We start from the raw sequence: 21,057 nt of genomic DNA on the forward strand, positions 1-21,057 counted from the left end.
TTACTTTGTTTTCATAGCACTTAGGACTACTACCTGACATTAGAATGGGTTTATTTTTTCTGTCTCTACCCCACTAGAATCCATGACGGTAGGGATTTTATTTTTGCTCTATAGTCAGTGTCAAAAATAGTAGCTGGCGTATAATGAATGCTCAATAAACATTTGTTTAATTAAATGGCATATTGATGAAATTTCTGATGACATAAAACTAGGGGTTATAGCTAATACATTGTCAGGTTTTGTTTTGTTTTGGGCATTTATATTTTACACTGTACCTGTCACTGAATTAGAGAAAGTGAAACCTGCTATTTTTCTGGGAAGGTCATTTATATGATTAGAGGCATTTTGTTATTATGCTTTTCATTTATGGTAAATTTTAAGAATATAAAAATTCTAGTAATATTGTTGGGAGCAAGTCTTATTATGTCACTATAACAATAGTTGTATTAGAAGGTGAAAATTGTAATGATGATGAATTTAAAATTTGGCATGATAGTTATAAAGTGCAAAAAGTAATAAGACACAGTTCCTGGCCTTAAGGAACTCATGACCTAGGAGGTAAGACAGTCATATAGATAAGTAGCTACAGGGTGTCCATGTAGTTTGGAAACAGGGGCAAAGATATATAATGTCCTAGGCACATCTTCAATTTATTTTTTTAAAAACCCTGTATTTTCAGACTTTATGGACACCCAGCATAATAATATAGGGTGATAAAAGCTAGAATACAGCTGTGAATAAAGAGTGATGGCAGAGTGAAGGAGGGCACAGCTGACTGTGCTGGCGGATAGGATTATGATCTTGGATGGAGTGAGACTCCATGGATATCCAAGCTGGGCTGTGTAAAATATGGAGCTAAAGAAGCCATGTCAGTTTAAGAACATTAGAAAAATCCCTCAGCTTGGCCTAGAAATGTCCCTCGGTAAGAGAGAGAAACAGATGGATCCAGTTGTCTGTCAGCCTTCACTTCTAATGGCCAGGCTGAGTGAGCTGGAATTGTTTTAGGATCGTGAGATAAATCGCTCCACCTTGTAGTAGTCCAAGCTAGAGGGTGCCGGTAGTCAGCTCAATTCGTACAAGACCTCATGCTCATGATTTTTTTTTTTTTTTTTTTACATCTTTATTGGAGTGTAATTGCTTTACAATGGTGTGTTAGTTTCTGCTCCATGATTTGATTGATAATTTCCCTGCCCAAATTCTAGAGTTAAAACTACAGGGATGATGCAGTAGGAGCAGGTCTGGAAGGTGTTTTGAGACTCCATTCCAGGGCTGTTTCGTTTGGTCGAGCAGTTGATGCACTGGTGCTTGGCCAGTGGAGTGCGCGAGTAGGACTGAAATCTAGCCTGTGCTTTGATAGCTGTGTGCCATGGGCTGCCTCAGCCTAGGAGGAGGTGCTTTTTCCCTAATTCACACAAAGTCCTATGTAGTGTAACAGCAGCTCTGTCCTATTTCCTGCCTACTCTATTGTCAAGGGCCTAGAATAGTGTGGTACGAGAACTGTTTGTCAAGCTGAAAGGAATTCAAGACAGTTCTCTAGATTTGAGCATTTTAAAGCAATTAAAGGTCGTTTTGATTTTATAAACTTGTGGTTCAAAATAAACCTTTATGTTTGCCTTATAACTGTAATAAGGACGTTTTTTCTCATGCCTCTGCCTGGTAAAAACTGTAGAGACGGAGAAAACTACAGAGGAGCACCTTCTTGCTACCCTAGAAGTAGGAATTTATCCTTTGGTATTCTAGAAATAGCCTTCATTGTGTTATACACAAAAGATTAATTCATTTTTAAAAATTCAAGAAGGATAGGAAATTTGGTGGTGGTTTATTCATTGTTTGGCTGTAGTATTTTCTGATTTCTCATATATCCTCAACCTAGATTTCATTGTTAAGAGGACTGATGTTGCCTGATTCTCCTTCCTTTGTAGGGATTTACCTGGAGGTTATAAGTTGGGGGTTGGGAGAAGAGCCGTGGGGAGCTACAGTCAGGTTACGTTTTTCAGATCAAATATGTTCCAAGACTCCATCTCTCAAGACACGATTCTTGAAGCTACAGGCATTTTTTTAGTGTGTTCTTGAGATTCAAAAAAATCGTTGTCGGGCTTCCCTGGTGGCGCAGCGGTTGAGAGTCCGCCTGCCGATGCAGGGGACGCGAGTTCGTACCCCGGTCTGCGAGGATCCCACATGCCGTGGAGTGGCTGGCTGGGCCCGTGAGCCCTGGCCGCTGAGCCTGCGCGTCTAGAGCCTGTGCTCCGCGACGGGAGGGGCCACAGCAGTGAGAGGCCCACGTACGAAAAAAAAAAAAAAAAAAAAAAATCGTTGTCTGTTTCATACATCAGATATGGAGACTGGCCTCTTGTTTTTATGTCAGAACTTCAGTTGTTAAAAATATTTGTTTTACTATTGCTGTTAATATCTTTCTCCTTTTTTTTTTTTTTTTGTAGGTGAAGCTTTGTTCTAAGATTATTTGTTTCGTCTAGTTCATGAACTCAAATCATAAAGACCCTAAATGTTACAGAAGTGTTGAAAGATTGGTAAGTATTTAATGTAACATATATTAGCAGTCAAAATCCTTGGTTCAGTCCAAGACTTTGAAACTATATAGTTATGTGACATTAAATTTTTAAACCCCAAAGTGAAAACAGCTAAACTTTCTAGATATGTAAATTGTGGTTTATTCATACCATGGCATATTGCACAGTGGTTTAAAGGAATGAACTTAATGTCGAGGGGGAAAAGCAAAGTTATGAGAGGATGCATATAATATACTATTTTTTATTAATTTTTATTGGAGTATTGTTGCTTCACAATGTTGTGTTAGTTTCTGCTGTGCAGCAAAGTGAATCAGTTATACATACACATATATCTACTCTTTTTGAGATTCCCTTCCTATCTAGTCACCACAGAGCACTGAGTAGACTTCCCTGTGCTTTACAGTAGGTTCTCCTTAGTTATCTATTTTATATATAGTAGAGTATATGTATCAATCTCAATCTCCCAATTCATTCCACCCACCTATAATATACTGTTTATATAAAGTGTTAAAAATAACTAAAACAGTACTGAATATTTTATGGCTATAACATTGTCAAAATTATAAAAATATGTATGGAAATGATAAACAGCAACTAGAGAGGTGGAAGAGGTGTGGGTGGAGTGTGGCTTTCCTGTACTATAAGGTTTGATTTCTTTACACACATACACACACACACAGACACACCCACACATGGGAACAGAACTGAACATAGCATAATGTTAATACTTGCTAGATCTGAGGTCTGAGCATTGGCTATAACCTCACGTTATACGTTCTTTGCACTTTTCTGGGTATTTTAAATATTCCAAAAAAATCTTTAAAAATTACCATGCAATCATCTTTTCAGTTGACATTCAGAACGGCTGAAAGGCAATAGGTAAATTCAGCATTCCTATTAGATGCATAGGAAGAAATAAGTATTTCTTAATGTGCAAAGCAAAAGTGTCCCCATCACCCCTACCAGTGTTGTTCTGCTAGTACTCATGCAATTGAAAGAGTAGAAAGTGTGTGAATATTGGATAGAAAAATTCAGAATTTTTGTTATTTGTAGATGACAGGGTTTTATATCTGGAAATTCTGAGAAAATCAATAAGAGAGTTCAGTGAGAAGTTTGGACATATGAGTAAAGTTTGGATATCTCAAAATAAATCTACTTCCTATAGGCCTCCTATATACCAGTTTTCTATCTGAGTAAGAATGTATCAATATAATGGAAAATAAAATCCCATTCAGAATAATGGCAAAAACCATAAAACACCTTGGAATAAACCTAACAGAAACGTGTGAAGCCTATTATATGAAGTAACAGCAATTTCTACTTCAAGGAAATAATAGGATAAATGCGCAAATATTGTAAGGATGTTTCTTGCAGCTTTGTTTATGATAATAAGAAACTAGAAATAACCTAAATGTCTAACAGTGACAGATTGGCTACATAGTGATAGTACATCTAATAATGAAATATATGAACTGTATGTAATATATACATGCAGTGGAATGTATTAAAAAGAGTAAGCATGCAGCTATTAAACAGAGTAAAAGAGAGCTCATGGGAAAAGATTTCTGAAATATCTAAATGAAACAAGCAGGTAATAGGTCATCTATGTGTAATACCCTCTATATGTAACTGTGTGTATATTTTATACACGTTTTTAAATCAGGAAAAATGTTTCTGCATATATTATAATACTTTTTACTGACATGGCATCTTGTGCTTTTGGGAAGTAGGATTGAAATTATTTCCTCATTAATTGTCTAAAAATTCACATTAATTTTCATTATCTTAATTTCTTGAAGATGGGCCCTAATTATTACCACAGTTTTTTAGTTTTTCACATTTTTATTGTTCGCAAAGTTGCACTGTGCCTTGCAAATGATGGTGTCTTAGAAACACTGTCAGTGGGCTGCAGTTGTGGAAGAGTTGTTCTTGTGTGCCCATGAGGTGACCTGGGTCATAGCTGTTCACATTGTCAGCGCTTCAGTTGAGTAACATGAATTGTTGTACTATATCTGATGAGTTTTCAATGTTTCCTGGTTATTTTCTGAAATTTTCTACCGACCTCATCTGGTGAGGTTAAGAAAGCCACCAGCATCAAAACTTACAGAATGATGTCAGCCTCTTTGGAAGAAAATCCCCGGAACAGTAGGGTAGCACTCTTAAGAAATGTTGCATGGTGGATGGTCCTGGTGGTCCAGAAGGTGATAGTGTATGGAAAATTCTAAGTGATAAGAAAGCATTGTATTATAGTTTAATTGGCAGTGTTTTTTCTTTTGTAGTAGTACACTAAATAATTATATATCTTAAAATCAATGACAGATTAAGTGAAATAAATTAATAAAGTTGGATAAATACAGACTGAATATAAATCAGGTTACTTGATTTATTGAACAATTTTACTTTACAAAAGCTTATAAAGAAGTAATATTATATATAATAGTGGCTATTGCTGCATTTTGGGATAATGAGCGATGTACCTTTTTTTATACTTTTATTTTCCTAATGTTCAATATTTAAAATAATGGTACTTGTTATATTATAGAGGGGATTGTTATTGTAACAATACCTAGAATTCTGATGGGAATCCAGGAATTAAACCATCAGGCTCTTGAATGAATAGGAACCAAAGTAGTATTAGGAATTTCTTCGGTCTCTCCCTTTCATGTTTATCTCTTTCTGCATCCTCTTGGTTAATTTTCACTCAGTTGGCCTCAGCTACCTCATAGTGACCACCACAGGGTCATCTCTCTCTGACTTTCCAGCACAACTATGCCCCTAATTCAAATTCCTATGAGAGAGAAAGAAAACTTGATTGGCCAAGGCCTCTTTACAGGCTGTACCATACGAGTCACATCTTGCAGCCATCGTATTTGTTGGCTGATCCTGAATCAGGTGTGTGTCAGCTGATTTGGGCCCAGAGACTGGCAGTGCCTCTTGGCAGTAGACATAGTCACATGGCCCACTGCCTTCTCAGCAGGGACGATGGAAGGTCTTCCCCCAAAGGGTGAAGGAAGACTGCAATACACATTTCATTTAATTTAAGCTGTCAGGTTACAAGGTTCTCAGGGTAACTGGGTGTCTCAAAATTACTTTTAATCCTAAAATTAAACTATTTTGAAATTCTTTGGGGATTTTGTTCTTCATGCTTTTTCCTCTGCTGAAGATTTATACATGTTTTTCTTTACATTTGTGTTTTGCCTCTCTTTTGTCTGTTTTACTATACTGTTTTCCTTAATCCTGAAATGTCACACTGCCCTTTATTTGATTCAGATGTGTAGCAAGAAATGAAGTGCCATAACTTCAGCTGCTAGAATTCTTGTATTTTTATTCACCTGGTGGTAAATCTTTTCCCCACCCACCCCTCATGTGTTTGAGGATGTGGGTCAGTGATTGTGGCTTCTATCAAGTGAAAAACAGTTTATATTTTTAAAAGATCCATTTATCTTTCAAAACATGTGCAGCAAGAATATTTTATAAGTTATGCATTTACTTTTATTCTGCAGTGAGGCATTTAAGAGAGGAAGTCAGCATCTACCTTAACTGCCACCACTCCCTAGTGTCTTCTCTCCCCGCGCTTTCACGTACCTGTGCATGGTTCTACTCAGCCATTTCACGCCCAGGACTAATTTCTGCCATGTAGGAATATTTAAGGAGCCCCTGACTAGGTCGGAACTATGTCTGAAAAGATTATAAGGTTAGATACCAATGCCCAGTAATTTGAAGTTAGTCTTCAGTTAAAAACAAACAGCAACAAAAACACATAGTTTTAAACATAATTTTTAGTTTTTCTAATCTCTTTTCTATTACTTATTTTATAGCTCGGTCATGAGCACTGACAGTAACTCATTGGCACGTGAATTTCTGACCGATGTCAACCGGCTTTGCAATGCGGTGGTCCAGAGAGTGGGGGCCAAGGAGGAAGAAGAGGAGGAGACACACATGGCAACCCTTGGCCAATACCTCGTCCACGGCCGAGGATTTCTGTTACTTACCAAGCTAAATTCTATTATTGATCAGGTAACATTTTCATATCAAATCATTTTCTTCATCACTAAATTTTAGTTAATTATAGATACGTAATTTCTGGGTTACATAATTTCTGAGAGTCTCTTTGAGATAAAGTTCTATCACATCACTCAGACAAGGAAAAGTAGCCGCATTTGTGAACATATTATTTATTTGGATACTTTTCAAAATGTCTAAAATACCTTACAGTTATATATAGCCTTTCTTCTAAAATGGTTTCATATACACTATGCTTTTTATCCTAATTCCAGTGTGAGATAACTATGATTATTAGTAGAGATAAGATCACGATTCAGAAACATCATGCATTTGCACTTTCAGTAAGTATCAGGTATGTTTTTGAAAAGTTTAGTGTAAATGATATCTAGGGAACTTGCTAATTCTGGGGTGAAAAAAGTAGAGAATCCTTTGTGTAAGCTAATAATTACTAAGTCTTTCATCTTGTACACATCTAGTTTTTCATACACTACTGTGTTTGCTTAAACTATGTCAAGACCATATGGTATTTTGCTGTTTCCTTGTTATAGAATTAACAGAATTTTAAAGCTAGTTGGGACTATGGAGATGTTTTCATCTAACCTCCTTTGGTAGGTGAAAGACTGAGATCTGGAAACATTAAGTAGCTCATACAAGGTTAACTTGAAGCCCAGATGTGATTTATATCTACTTCATTTTAGTAGAAAACAAATACTTATTTTATGAAGGAAAAGTCCACCATCTACTAATTAATGCAGTTAGATAATAATATTTCAATTAACTTGAATTTAAAGGATAATAAGGGCTCTGTAGCACCAATATGATGGACAGCTTTAAACACTTTAAATGTTACTGGCTTTAGATGTAAACTTAACCATTGTAAAATAAAATTTCTTTGCCATGAAAGCATTTTGCTAATAAATACATATATTGGGTAAGCATAGATACTAAAATTAAACAGTATCTGTTTTCACTGTAAGCTAAGGAACCTAACAAATATAAGTCAGGACATATTTGTTCACTGTGGTGTCTACCTGTCATGGAATTTTCCAGAATATTTGCAGGTTTACGTATTTTTAAATTTTATTTATTTTTATTGAGATAGCATTGATTTGTAACATTATATAGGTTTATATAATTTTATTCTTTTTTCTGAATGTGGTTTATCAAATGTGACTAAATATAATTTAATTTTTATATATTTGTATGACTCTTTTTGTGTGTGTGTGTGTGTGTGTGTGTGTGTGTGTGTGTGTGTGTGTAGGTATGTGGGCCTCTCACTGTTGTGGCCTCTCCCGTTGCGGAGCACAGGCTCCGGACGCGAAAGCTCAGCAGCCATGGCTCACAGGCCCAGCCGCTCCACGGCATGTGGGATCTTCCCGGACCGGGGCACGAACCTGTGTCCCCTGCATCAGCAGGTGGACTCTCAACCACTGCGCCACCAGGGAAGCCCTGTATGACTTTTCCATAAATTTTAAAATCAGAAAAAATTATTTGTTAGACCACATATAGTGATGTGAAATTCAAAATTTTGATGACTTACTGTGCATATCATGCTCTATTCATCTTCTTACCCCACATTAGGACAATTCAGTGCTTTCTCTCTTTTTTTCTTAACATACTATATAAGTAGCATCAGAAATATCAGTTACCCAGGAATAAATCTGATAAATTATGTACAAATTTCTCTATAAAATTCTATAAAAAATTGTTGAGAGAAACTAAAGAAGACCCAAATAAGGGCAGAACTACATAATTTTCATGTATTGGGAAAAATTAATATTGTAAATATATCTGTTTTCTCCAAATTGATCTATAGATTCCAATGCAGTCCCAATCAGAATCTCAATGGCTTTTTTTAAATGACAGCTTTATTGAGCTATAGTTCACATATCATAGAATTCACCTATTTCATATGCACAATTTGGTGGTTTTTAATGTAGTCACACATATGTGCAACTGTCACCACAGTCAATTTTAGGACATTTTCATCCTCTCAAATAGAAACCGGTGCCTTTTAGCCATCACTCCCCTATCCCTCCCATCCCCCTTGGCCCTAAGCAAACATTAATCTACTTTCTGTCTTTCTCTTTTAAGTTGTGAAATATCTTTTAATGTACTATTAAATGATTGAACGTGTTCAGGTCATAATTGCAACAACACTTTTTCCTACGGTAATATTTTTTAATGCCCTCTTTCCCCCAGTCACTCACTTTTTGGAATATCTGTAGCAATGGTAGTAGGGACAGTAGAAGTAGAAGTAGAGTGAAAATAAATAGCCATTTTAAAAATGAGACTTCTCGGGCTTCCCTGGTGGCGCAGTAGTTGAGAGTCCGCCTGCCGGTGCGGGGGACACGGGTTCCTGCCCCGGTCCGGAAAGATCCCACTTGCTGTGGGGTGGCTGGGCCCGTGAGCCATGGCCGCGGAGCCTGCGTGTCCGGAGCCTATGCTCTGCAACTGGAGAGGCCACAACAGTGAGAGGCCCGCGTACCGCAAAAAAAAAAAAAAAAAAAGAGAAACTTCTCAAAATTTAATTGTTTAAACCAGAAAATGGAGAATGATCTTTTGGCTCTTTAAGGGGAATTTAATTGCATAAGATTTAATCATTTAAAATGGAATCAAAACACTAGATGCTGTACAGGAGGAACTTCAGCTTTTTTTTTTTAAACTGGAGTATAGTTGTTTTACAATGTTGTGTTAGTTTCTGCTGTACAGCAAAGTGAAGTAGAGTTCCCTGTGCTATAGAGCAGGTTCTCGTTAGTTATCTATTTTATACATACTAGTATATATATGTCAGTCCCAATCTCCCAGTTCATCCCACCCCCACTTCCCCCCTTGGTGTCCATACGTTTGTTCTCTTACGTCTGTGTCTCTATTTCTGCCTTGCAAACTGGTTCATCTGTACCATTTTTCTAGATTCCACATGGAACTTTAACTTTTGTATCTGTGCTTCTCATGAGTTGGAACACTTCTTGGATACTCTAGAGAAGAGGCAGTTTAAGGCCTTGTCCTTCTATGCAATACTTTTGCTTCATTAACAGATATTTAATATACAGAATTAAGCAGACTTTTTACTGATATATAATTTACATATAGTAAATGTACAGATGTTAAGTGTATTGTTGGATAAGTTTTGACAAATATATACACCTCTGTAACCACCACCCAGGTCAATGGTTAGAACATTTCTACCACCCTAGAAAGTTTTGTCATACTCCTTTTCAGTCAGCCACTCTCCTTCCCCCACTGCAAGATAACCACTGTTCTGACTTTTAACATCTAAGTGTAGTGTTGCTTGTTCTAGTACTTCACGTAAATGTAATCATGCAGTATGTACTCTTGTATCTCGGAGATTCATCCATGTTGATTGAATCAGTAGTTCACTACTTTTTGTTTCTGGTTAGTATTTTGTTGTATGGATATACCATAATTTCTTTAACTATTCACCTGTTGTTTAACCTTTTGGGTTGTTTACATTTGGCTATTTTGAATAAAACTGCTGTGAATATTCTTATAGATGTCTTTGTGTGAATGTATTTTCATGTCTCCTGGGTAAATATCTAGGCATATGATTTCTGGGCAAAGGGTAGGTATTTAACTTTATAAGAAATTGCCAAACTGTTTTTCCAAGTGGTTGTACCACTTTTCATTCTCACCAGCAGTGTATGAGAATTCCAGTTGTTTTACATCCTCTCTAATATTTGACACTGCCAGTCTTTTTAGTATCAGCCATTCTAAGTGAATATGAAGTAGTATCTCACTGCAGTTTTAATTTGCATGTCTCTGACAACTAATGATGCTGAGCATTTTTTATGTGCTTATTGGCCATCTGTATATCTTCTTTTGTGAACGTCTGTTCAAGTTTTGTGCCCATTTTTAAAGTCAGGTTATTCGTTTGTTATCCAGTTGCTGTAATTCTTTAAGTATCCTGGATAAAAATCTCTGTTAAATTGCAAATACTTTCTTTGTGGCTTGCCTTTTCATTTCTTTCTGCATGCAACATCATAGTTCCCTGACTAGGAATGGAACCCACGCTCCCTGCAGTGGAAGCACGGTCTTAACCACTGGAGTGCCAGGGAAGTCCCACCTTTTCATTTCTTAACAATGTCTTTCAAAAAGCAAAATTTTTTTCCTGTGTGAATAGTGCTTTTTGTATCTTGTCTAAGAAATCTTGGTCTTGCAAGTCCAAAGCTGCAAAGATATTCTCTGATGTTTTTCCCCGCTAGGGGCTTTTTTGTTATTATTTTTACTTTTAGGTCTGTGATCCATTTTGAATTAATATTTGTGTATGGTGTGAGGTAGGAGTTACGGTTCATTTCTGCCCCTTTCTCCTTTATAGTTACCCAGTTGTTCCAGCAACATTTCTTCTCAAAAGTCTGTTCTTTCCCCCACTGAAAAACCTTGCCACCTTGGTTAAAAATCAGTTGACCATATATTTATGGTTTATTTCTAGACTCTCTGTTCTACTCCTTACCTGTCATCTATTCTTTCACTAATACCATACTGTCTTGATTACTATAGCTTTTACAGTAAGTCTAGAAATTACATGGTGTAAGTTCTCCAATTTGTACTTCTTTTTCAAGAATGTTTGAAGAACATTCTAGATCCTTTGTATTTCCATATACATTTTAGAATCAACTTATTATTTCTACAGAGTGCCTGCTATGATTTCACTTGTGATGTTCTTGAATCCAGAAATCAATTAGGAGAGAATTGACATCTTACATCTTAACAATCCTGAGTTTCTTAATCCATGAGAAAAATGGTATGGTATAAATCTCTGTTTGAGTCTTCTCAAATTTCTCTGCAGTATTTTGCAGTTTTAGTGTAGCGGTCTTATATTTTTGGGGGTAAGTTTATTCTAAATAGTTTATTCTTTTTTATGACATTATAAATGGCATTTAAAATTTTTATTTTTCTGTTTATTGCTCATAGAAATACAGTTGATTTTTATACATTGACCTTGTGTCTTATGCTTTTGCTAAATTTATCCATCTTAAAGTTTTTCTGTGGTTTCCTTAGGATTTTCTGTGTAAACAATCATGTCATCTGTAAATAATGATAATTTCACTTCTTTTTTGTAAAGGATAATTTCACATCCTGCCTTGTGTCAACCGTAGGGAAAAAGGTTCAGTATCTCACCATTAAATCTGATGTCAAGTCTAGATTTTTCCTAGATGCCTTTTATGACAATGAGGAAGTTCTCTTTTATTTCCAGCTTGTTGAGAGTTTCTATCCTGAATGGATGTTGGATTTTGTCAAATGCCTTTTCTGTGTCTATTCAGACTATCATATTATCTTCCTATTAATGTAGGTGAATTACATTGATGGTTTCTAAATGTTGAAGCAACTTTGCATTCCTGGGATAAACCCCATTTGGTCATAATTTATTATATACAGACATGTTAATCTACTTATTCTTAGGGAAAAAATGCTCTGCCTAAGTAGCAAAAACGTAACCTTTTTAATGGTTAAAGTTAGAGTGGACCTATACTGAGACCTTTACAAGTTTTTTGAAAACTTGTAAACTTGAAAACTGCCCAGCCTAAAAAATAACAATTATCCTTGATTTTTTTTTAACATCTTTATTGGAGTATAGTTGCTTTACAATGGTGTGTTAGTTTCTGCTTTATAACAAAGTGAATCAGTTATGCATATACATATGTTCCCATATCTCTTCCCTCTTGCGTCTCCCTCCCTCCCACACTCCCTATCCCACCCCTCTAGGTGGTCACAAAGCACCGATCTGATCTCCCTGTGCTATGCAGCTGCTTCCCACTAGCTATCTATTTTACGTTTGGTAGTGTATATATGTCCATGCCACTCTCACTTTGTCCCAGCTTACCCTTCCCCCTCCCCATATCCTCAAGTCCATTCTCTTACGGACTTATCCTTGATTTTTTAATCTTGGTACCAATATCAATTAGATGGGTGGCTTTAGTGACTTAATTGCTCCAAATCTCAGTATCCTCATCAGTAACATAAATACATCTAGTTGGATGACTTAAAAGATCTCTTCCAACATAAAAATGATTTGTTTCCATGTAATATTAGATAATAATGGTTTCTAGTTTTTTCTATACCCTAATTATGAACATATATATAGCTTAATTCTAATGTAATCGGTAGAAAATTACATGACTTATTACCAATACAATATACCAAAAAAGAGCTAATATACACAACCATGTGTTATAAATATACTTTTAAAATTTCCAGTATGTATAATTTCCATACCTATTCACATTCTGTGGATGTTCTGTAAAGTTACTTATTTTGCTGAGTAAAGTATGAAGTTTTACTGAAAGAGGCTGTACATTTATGGACAAAATGTAATTTAAAAAATAGCTATTTTATGTGTAAGAGAGTACTTTATTCTTCTTACATTCCTGTAGCATTGTCACTTTAATATATAGCACTACATAAATGGCCTATCATAATAATACATAAAGTAAGTATAATTGGAAAATAATCAGACTTTTAAAACTGTGGCTACACAGTTCATTCACTGGTTTAGTCAGCAGACCATTATGTACCTGCTATGTGCTAGCATCTCTGCTAGATGCAGAGATACAAGAGCAGAGACTGTCTTTACCGGGAGCTCATAGCTTTTGAAGGGATGGACAGATACATATTTTTTTAACGGTGACAAAACAGTGTGAAAGTATTTGGGGAGTGTAAAGGAGAGAGTCCTCAGGAGATGCTTCTTAGAGAAATTGACATGTTTAAATAGGGATTGGCAGTGTAAAGGGGGAGGAGGCATTAGACCAAGGGAACTGCAAATGCAAACACACTGAGGGTTGGAGAAAGATCAGCTAGTAGGGTTAGAGCAAAGGCTGCATGTCGGGGGTTGGCTAGTCGGGAGACTGGAAGGCATAGACCATGTGATGGCAAGCCTTGTCTACCGTAGCAAGGAGTCTTAATTTTATTCTGAAAATATTGGGGAGGTTTTTAAGTAAGAGAATAGGCAATGAAAAGTATTCTTCAGATTGGACGAGTCAGTCATTGACAATATTATTAGCAAGAATTGCTTCTGTTGGAGAATAATGCAAACATTAAATTTAGTAAAGGTAATAATAAATAAACTTTAACTTACTACATCTAGTTCCACAGATTCTGTTTACACACATGCCAGGATTTATCTATGTGTGGTTGGTCTGGCAGGGGTGAGGGGGAGTGTAGGGGATGCTGGCATTCCTACTTCTTGGAGGAGTGGGAGTATGATTGCAGTGGAAATGTTAGCCACTGGACAGCAGTAGATAATCCACTGCATTATCTCCCTTTGCACCCAGGCTACTAGATAGGAGCAATGAGTACATCAGTTGATTGCTGTGTAACAAACCACATTCCAAAAACTTAGTGGCATAAAACAATGACTTATTTGCTCATGATTCTGGGGCAGTTCAGACAGGCTCCGCTGGGATCACAGGCTCTGCTCCTGTGGTGTCGGCGGGGCTTACATCCGAATGTGCGGTTGGTTGGCAGAAGACTGAGGGCTGTCGGATGGGACCGTTGGCCAGGCCGCCTCGTCAGTTCTCACCCACGCGGCCTCTCGTCTTTCAGGAGGCTAGTCTCAGCTTCTTTCCATAGGTGGAAGCATTCTAAGAGGGTGAGGGGGAAGCTGCAGGAAGTCACATAATCTCACTTCTGCCACATTCCGTTGGTCAAAGCAAGTCACGAGGCCGGTGCAGGTTTAAGAGATGGGAACATAGAGTCCAGCACTTGATGGGAGGAAATGACTTGTGGCCACGTTTTATCTACGTAGTCTCCCCTCTGACCATGATTATTAGCGTCCCTCCCACACCCCCTCCCTACCAGAACTCTCAAAGTAACGCTCCACAGTGGCATAGGCCCGAAGTCCCTGAGCTCACAATGTGCGTCACTCCGGGTGCCCTCGGGGCTTCCAAGTGCAGTACTTTGGTTGCAGCTCTTCTTGATTGAGAGGCTTGTGAATAAAAAGACAAGTAATCTGCCCCCTGCACACCCTGCACACAATGATGAGATAGGAACAAGTTAAACACACTACATACTTGTATTCAACTAGCAGGTGACAGGAGGCACATAGCAGCCATTAATCCACTGAAATGCTGCCAGGCGTGCGTTATCACACACCTTGCTCTGGAAGCAGGAAATATGTTTCTTTTCCTTCGGAGGGGTTCCCTAGTCTCCGGTTCTCCAGGGCTCTTGGCTCCACCCTCTGAGATGTCCTCTCTTTTCCAGAATACATAGCCCATAATTTCAGCTTTCTCATTCTGCCTCCTGCCTGTAAAAAAGTGGGCACCCAGAAGTCTCATCATTTTAATCTCTCTCTGCCCCTTTTAGTCCAAGCTGTTAGTAATTTTTAGTAATACAACTTCTTTAAAAATATTGTGAGTTTCTTCTGAACCTTAGTGGAGTTCAGTCCATGCCCCCAAAGCCACGTCTATAATTGTTTTTGATACAGACCTCTCTCTACCTTGGGCATGTAAGGCTTGTGTGGAACAACACACTCAAGATTCTTAGTAGTACATTTGTCTAGCTAACAGGGTCTACTAGGTACCACCTTAAGTTTTCCAGGAGTCTTAACTAAGAGTATTGCAGCCATTTAATAACCTTTTTTTTTTTTTGCGGTACGTGGGCCTCTCACTGCTGTGGCCTCTCCCATTGCGGAGCACAGGCTCCGGACACGCAGGCTCAGTGGCCATGGCTCATGGGCCCAGCCACTCCGCGGCATGTGGGATCCTCCCGGACCGGGGCACGAACTCGTGTCCCCTGCATCGGCAGGCGGACTCTCAACCACTGCGCCACCAGGGAAGCCCTAATAACCATTTTTGATGGGAGAGAAGGAGGAGAGGGAACGGGGGCAGGTTGGGCGAACTATGGCCTACAGGCCAAATCCTGCTGTCAGTGATCTGTTTGTGAGCAGCACACAAGCTAAGAAGAGTTTTGGTGTTTTTAAAGAGTTGTTAAAAGAAAAAGAATATGCAACACAGACCATATATGACTCACAAAGCCTAAAATATTTACATTCTGGCCCTTTACAAAGTGAGTTTGCAACTCCTGGTCTAATGCAAGAAAAACTATTAGCATGATGTTTGACATCAGTGGGAGAAACAGTACATACAATTATCCTGAGACATCAGAATAACATTTGACAGAATTCATCTCTTCTTTACAAAAACTCTAAAAATAAATTAATAGAGGGTTTCATATACAAAGAGTAGAAAAACCAGAAAAAATTTATTTTATTGAAGTATAGTTGATTTACAATGTTGTGTTAACTTCTGCTGTACAGCAAAGTGATTTCAGTTATACATATATCATTCCTTTTCATATTCTTTTCCATTATGATTTATCATATGATATTGAATATAGTTCCCTGGGCTATACAGTAGGACCTTGTTGTTCATCCATTCTATGTATAATAGTTTGCATCTGCTAACCCCAAACTCCCAGTCTATCCCTTCCCCACCCCCTCTCCCCCTTGGCAACCACAAGTCTGTTCTCTATGTCTGTGACTCTGTTTCTGTTTCATAGCTAAGTTCATTTATGTCCTATTTTAGATTCCATATGTAAGTGATATCCTGTGGTATTTGTCTTTCCCTTTCTGACTTACTTCACTTAGTATGATCATCTCTAGGTCCATCCATCTTGCTGCAAACGACATTATTTCATTCTTTTTGGCTGAGTAGCATTCCATTGTATATATATGTATGACATCTTCTTTATCCATTCATCTGTCCATAAGCATTTAGGTTGTTTCCATGTCTTGGATGTTGTGAATAGTGCTGCTATGAACATAGGCGTGCATGTATCTTTTTGAATTATAGTTTTATCTGGATATATGCCCAGGAATAGGATTGCTGGATCATATGGCAAATCTATTTTTAGTTTCTTGACACGCCTCCATACTGTTTTCCATAGTGGATGCACCAATTTACATTCCCACCAACAGTGCAAGACGGTTACCTTTTCTCCACACCCTCTCCAGCATTTGTTGTTTGTGGATTTTCTGATGATGGCCATCCTGACTGGTGTGAGGTGATACCTCATTGTAGTTTTGATTTGCATTTCTCTAATGATTAGTGATGTTGAGCATCTTTCATGTGCCTGTTTGACATCTGTATGTCTTCTTTGGAGAAATGTCTGTTTAGGTCTTCTGCCCATTTTTCGATTGGGTTGTTTTTTTGTTGTTGAGTTGTATGAGCTGTTTGTATAGAAAAACCAAAATTATTTTTAATAAGAAGCTTTGTAATAGAACCAATATAAGAATAACTTTATTACTAGTCTGTTTGACATCATGTTTTAAAAACATTCGATAGTAAAGTGGAGTATGAAAGTAATGACAGCTTAATGTGAGAAAGATGGAGAGATAAAAATTTTTTAAATGATGTGTACAGAAAAATCCAAAAGGTCAGCCAAAAACTGTTCAGCAAAGTTATGGAATATAAGTCAAATATATTGTTTCCTTTAACTAAAGCTGTATAGCTAGGAAATTTTAAAAAGATTCTGTTTACAGTACTATTGAAGAAATGTTCACATATGTGTGTATAGATATACGTATTTTAGAAATAATTATAAAATTCTGATAGAAGAAATAAAGGACTGAAATAAATAGCACTTGGGACTTCCCTCGTGGTCCAGTGGTTAAGACTCCGTGCTTCCTCTGCAGGGGGTGCAGGTTCAGTCCCCGGTTGGGGAACTGAGATCCTGCATGCTGTGCAGCACGGCCAAAATGAATGAATGAATGAATAAATAAATAACACATATTTCTGCTATGTCTGGAACATTAAATTTAATTAGCATGCCAAAATTTAAAGTAATACCATTAATACCAATTAAAATAACTTCATTCCATGTTCCTTAGCATGTCATCCTGAGGTCCTTGATCTGGTGCCCACCTGCCTGTGTAGCTTCCTAAACACCTTCCCCCGCAATAAACTTGCCCTTTCTCTCCCATCCTGCCACCACTACTTCTGGATGGTTAGGATGGGCACTTAATATAAAATCCAGTCAAAACAATAGAATTGTGAAAGGGATGGTGCCTGGCACCTGGTAGGTACTTACAATATGCTTCTTACTACCTGCATGAGAGTGATTTCACTGTTTATTATTGGTATGGGGAATTAAAAATGTATGACACAGTCGTTTTCCCTGCACAGGGGGAAACATAAAAGTGTAAGTATTAAATGAGGAGTGGTATGATTTCTGTAGATTGGACAGTCTAGGAATAGCCAAGGAATGGATCTGTTTGTGTCATGTACTGCCTAATTTGGCATATTGAGCCCTGAGCTAAGTGGGAAGGAGCGAGAGAAGTTCCAGGCCGCGTGTTGCAGAGGCCAGGGGCAGGAATGCCAGCTCACACAGCAGTGGTGATTTGCCAGTGTACTGTGGGGAAACAAGGGCTGAATTATAAGGACAGCGTGTCTATAGCACTTCTTCACACACCCTTGAGGTGTCACCAAGCTCTGTTAGAAAGTTATTAGTTCATCTGCTAAAGATAAAGACTCAGCTTAGGAGGACTCTGCAGGAATGACCTGCCTGAAATTGGTTTACATTTTTTTTTAAAGACTGTGTATCTTTTGCTGGCATCTTAAAAAATGTTGAGATACATACAGAGTACAAGCTACACGTGTGAATGTTATATAGACATCTTTAGTCTTATTAATTCTGAAGTAAAGCACATAAAAATGGGGGACCTTTGATATAATTTTTACCTCACATCCAGAATTCAAAGTCATTCGTGCAGGTAATGTTTATGGATATCTGACTACGTACAAGGCATCGAGTAGCAGAAAAGGGAGGTGATTGCTAAGGACTAGAGCCTGAGCCCTGCAGTTCATGCTCTGAGAGAGGCCTGGCAAGTATGTTTGGAAAAGTTTCCCTTCATATTTAGAGATAAATCCAAACTCCTTCACATGACCCCCAAGGCCACATTGGATCTGGCACTGTCCACCTCGCTGACTTTCCAGGCTTATCTCCTAGCGCCCTCCCCCATGCTATGCTTCAGCCACACTGGACTGCCTGCTATTCTATGGAAAAGTCAAATCCATTCCCAACCCTTTATATACTTCCTATGAGCCCTTTGCTTCCCTGTCTTTGCATGGATTCTTCCGTCTCCTCAGTTAAGTAGCTGCTCAAGTGGCCCATCCTGACTAGCCAGTTTAAATGTTCCCCTTCCCATCACTCTGTCATCCCTCTCCTGTTTAATTTTCTCCATTGCACAGCATTCTGTCTGGAATTTTCTTATCTGTGCCCATTATTTTCTGTCTCCCTTGCTAGAGTGTCAGCTTTGTAAGGATGTGAGTATCATCTTCCACTACATCCAAAGCGTCTGGCACATAGTAGGGGCTCAATAAGTATTTGTTGAATGAATGAAAGAGGAAAACGGGCATTCAGACATTAACCGTTCAGCAAGTTGGTTGCTGTACTAAATTAGAGGCATGTAACCCAACTTGACCTAGCGGGGATTAGCGAAGTCTCCCCATAGAGGAATTAAGACCTGAGGAATGAGCTGGCATTTGGCAGATGGGAGGATGGTGAGAGAATTGCAAGAGCAGTGTATGTGAGGAAGACGTTTGCAAAGACCAGTGGTGTTCAGGAAACCCTTAATAGCTGGACATGTGAGGAAGGGTCAGATGTGGTGATGGGAGCTACAACTGGACAAGTCAGTAGGAATCGTGTCATGAAAGGTCTTCCAAGCCTGAGAAGGAGTTTAAATTTTACTTTTGCAGAATTTTGAGGCTTTTCATAACCAGGACACTAGAAAGTGATAGTCTGAATCTATGTCTCTGCTTTCTCATTCCCTTCGACTCTTCAGCCTATCGTAATATGACCTGCACCCTCATCACTCCATTAAAACTGTGCTTGTTAAGGTCACCGGTGACCTCTACTTGCTAAATACTTTCCTGCCATCATCTTACACAATTAAAGAACAGCAGCTCTTGACCTGGTTGACCTTTCTTTCTTGAACTGCTCTCTTCCCTTGTTATTTCTTGTTCTGCTTCTCTTTGGGGGAAACTACTTCTCAGTCTCCTTTGCAGGCTGCTCTTCAGGTCCACCATCCACAGTTCTTTCAATGTTGTTCTCCAGAGCTCCATTCTGGGTAGAATTCTCTTGTCCTCCTGATACTCTCCCTAGGAAATCTCACCCATGTCCTTAACCTCTGCCCTGATGACTCCCACAGGTAGTCAACTGCAAGTCATTTCAGTTCTCCCTTACAGTTTCTCAAGTATGTCTCCTCCTTTTCAATTTTACTATCCGAGGGCTTCAGATCATTATTATCTCTCATCTGTACTGTTTCCCTGCCTCTGACACTGATCAATCCCTTCCCCTCCCTGCCAATTCCATCCTCTACATAGTGGCAAATCTGATTGTATCACCCTGAACCCCTCCCCACTGATTGATGTGAGGAATTTAAACTTGTTTTGTCATTAATTCCTTGACCACCCATGTCCCAACGTTTCCAGGTCTAGCACCTCCACACCTCTAACTGATAATGATTGCTCCTTTTTCTTAACTCCTAAACTGAATGCCTGTACCACACCTGGGTATGTACACATACTACATGCCTTCTGTTCTTGAACTGTTTTGCGTATATGTATTCTGTGGACCAAATGAGGGGACCTTCTGCAGGGCTTGGACCATATCCTCCAGAAAGGGTAAGACAGTAAATGCTGTGGACCTAGTGTGCAATCAATAACTATTTACTGGATGACCGTCACTAATACGTCTTTCTCTCTTTAGATATATTATTTTATTAACAATGTCAGTTTCTCTTTTTAAAATTGTGTTCTCTGAGTTTTAAATTTAACTGCATGAGGGCTTCCCTGGTGGCGCAGTGGTTGAGAGTCCGCCTGCCGATGCAGGGGACACGGGTTCGTGCCCCGGTCCGGGAAGATCCCACATGCCGCGGAGCGGCTGGGCCGATGAGCCATGGCCGCTGAGCCTGTGTGTCCGGAGCCTGTGCTCCACAACGGGAGAGGCCACAACAGTGAGAGGCCCACGTACCACAAAAAAAAATAATAATAATAAAATAAATTTAACTGCATGAAGACTTTCTTTTCTAGTAACTTATGTTATTGGTTTGCTAATTAATAGGGCTTAACTTTTCATTTGCACCTAGCAAATTTTTTTTTTCATAGGTAAGGCATTCTTACAATGTGCATGGTGGTAATAACAGCTAGTTTTGGAAAAATCGGCAAGAATGTGCTAAATACCGTCAAATACTCTTACATTCTTCTGTCATTGGCAGGGTTTATAAGTTGCAAAGTATTGCAGCTTTAATTGGATTTAAAATAGGTTAACTTGATTCTTCCTTCTCAAGAAAAAGGATTTTTTGGTTCAATTTAAGACAGAATATTAGGAATTAATGTGTTTCATGACCTTAGAACATGAAGGATTCTTTTATTTCTAATACAGGCATTGACATGTAGAGAAGAACTCCTTACCCTTCTTCTGTCACTCCTTCCACTGGTATGGAAGATACCTGTTCAACTAGAAAAGGCAACAGGTATGTTTCTTTTCTTTATCATATCACCTGTGTTAT

The 21,057-nt window shown here is 38.4% G+C and overlaps 1 protein-coding gene across 6 annotated transcripts in view; it reads left to right on the forward strand.

Annotated features, from left to right (window-relative positions):
• Positions 1–21,057, forward strand: part of LYST (lysosomal trafficking regulator) — a 174,266-nt gene that overhangs the window by 21,976 nt on the left and 131,233 nt on the right. For all 6 annotated transcript variants that reach the window (XR_003005492.1, XM_024761468.1, XM_024761471.1 and 3 more), the window contains exons 2-4: positions 2,439–2,528; positions 6,347–6,545; positions 20,931–21,021. Coding sequence is in view for 5 of the 6 variants with exons in the window: in XM_024761468.1 (XP_024617236.1) it covers positions 6,354–6,545; positions 20,931–21,021 (283 nt within the window). In the remaining variant the exon portion in view is untranslated. The remainder of the gene's footprint in view (positions 1–2,438; positions 2,529–6,346; positions 6,546–20,930; positions 21,022–21,057) is intronic.

The sequence above is a fragment of the Neophocaena asiaeorientalis genome, unplaced genomic scaffold, assembly GCF_003031525.2.
Source record: "Neophocaena asiaeorientalis asiaeorientalis breed wild unplaced genomic scaffold, Neophocaena_asiaeorientalis_V1.1 scaffold166, whole genome shotgun sequence".
Classification (NCBI taxonomy): domain Eukaryota; kingdom Metazoa; phylum Chordata; class Mammalia; order Artiodactyla; family Phocoenidae; genus Neophocaena; species Neophocaena asiaeorientalis.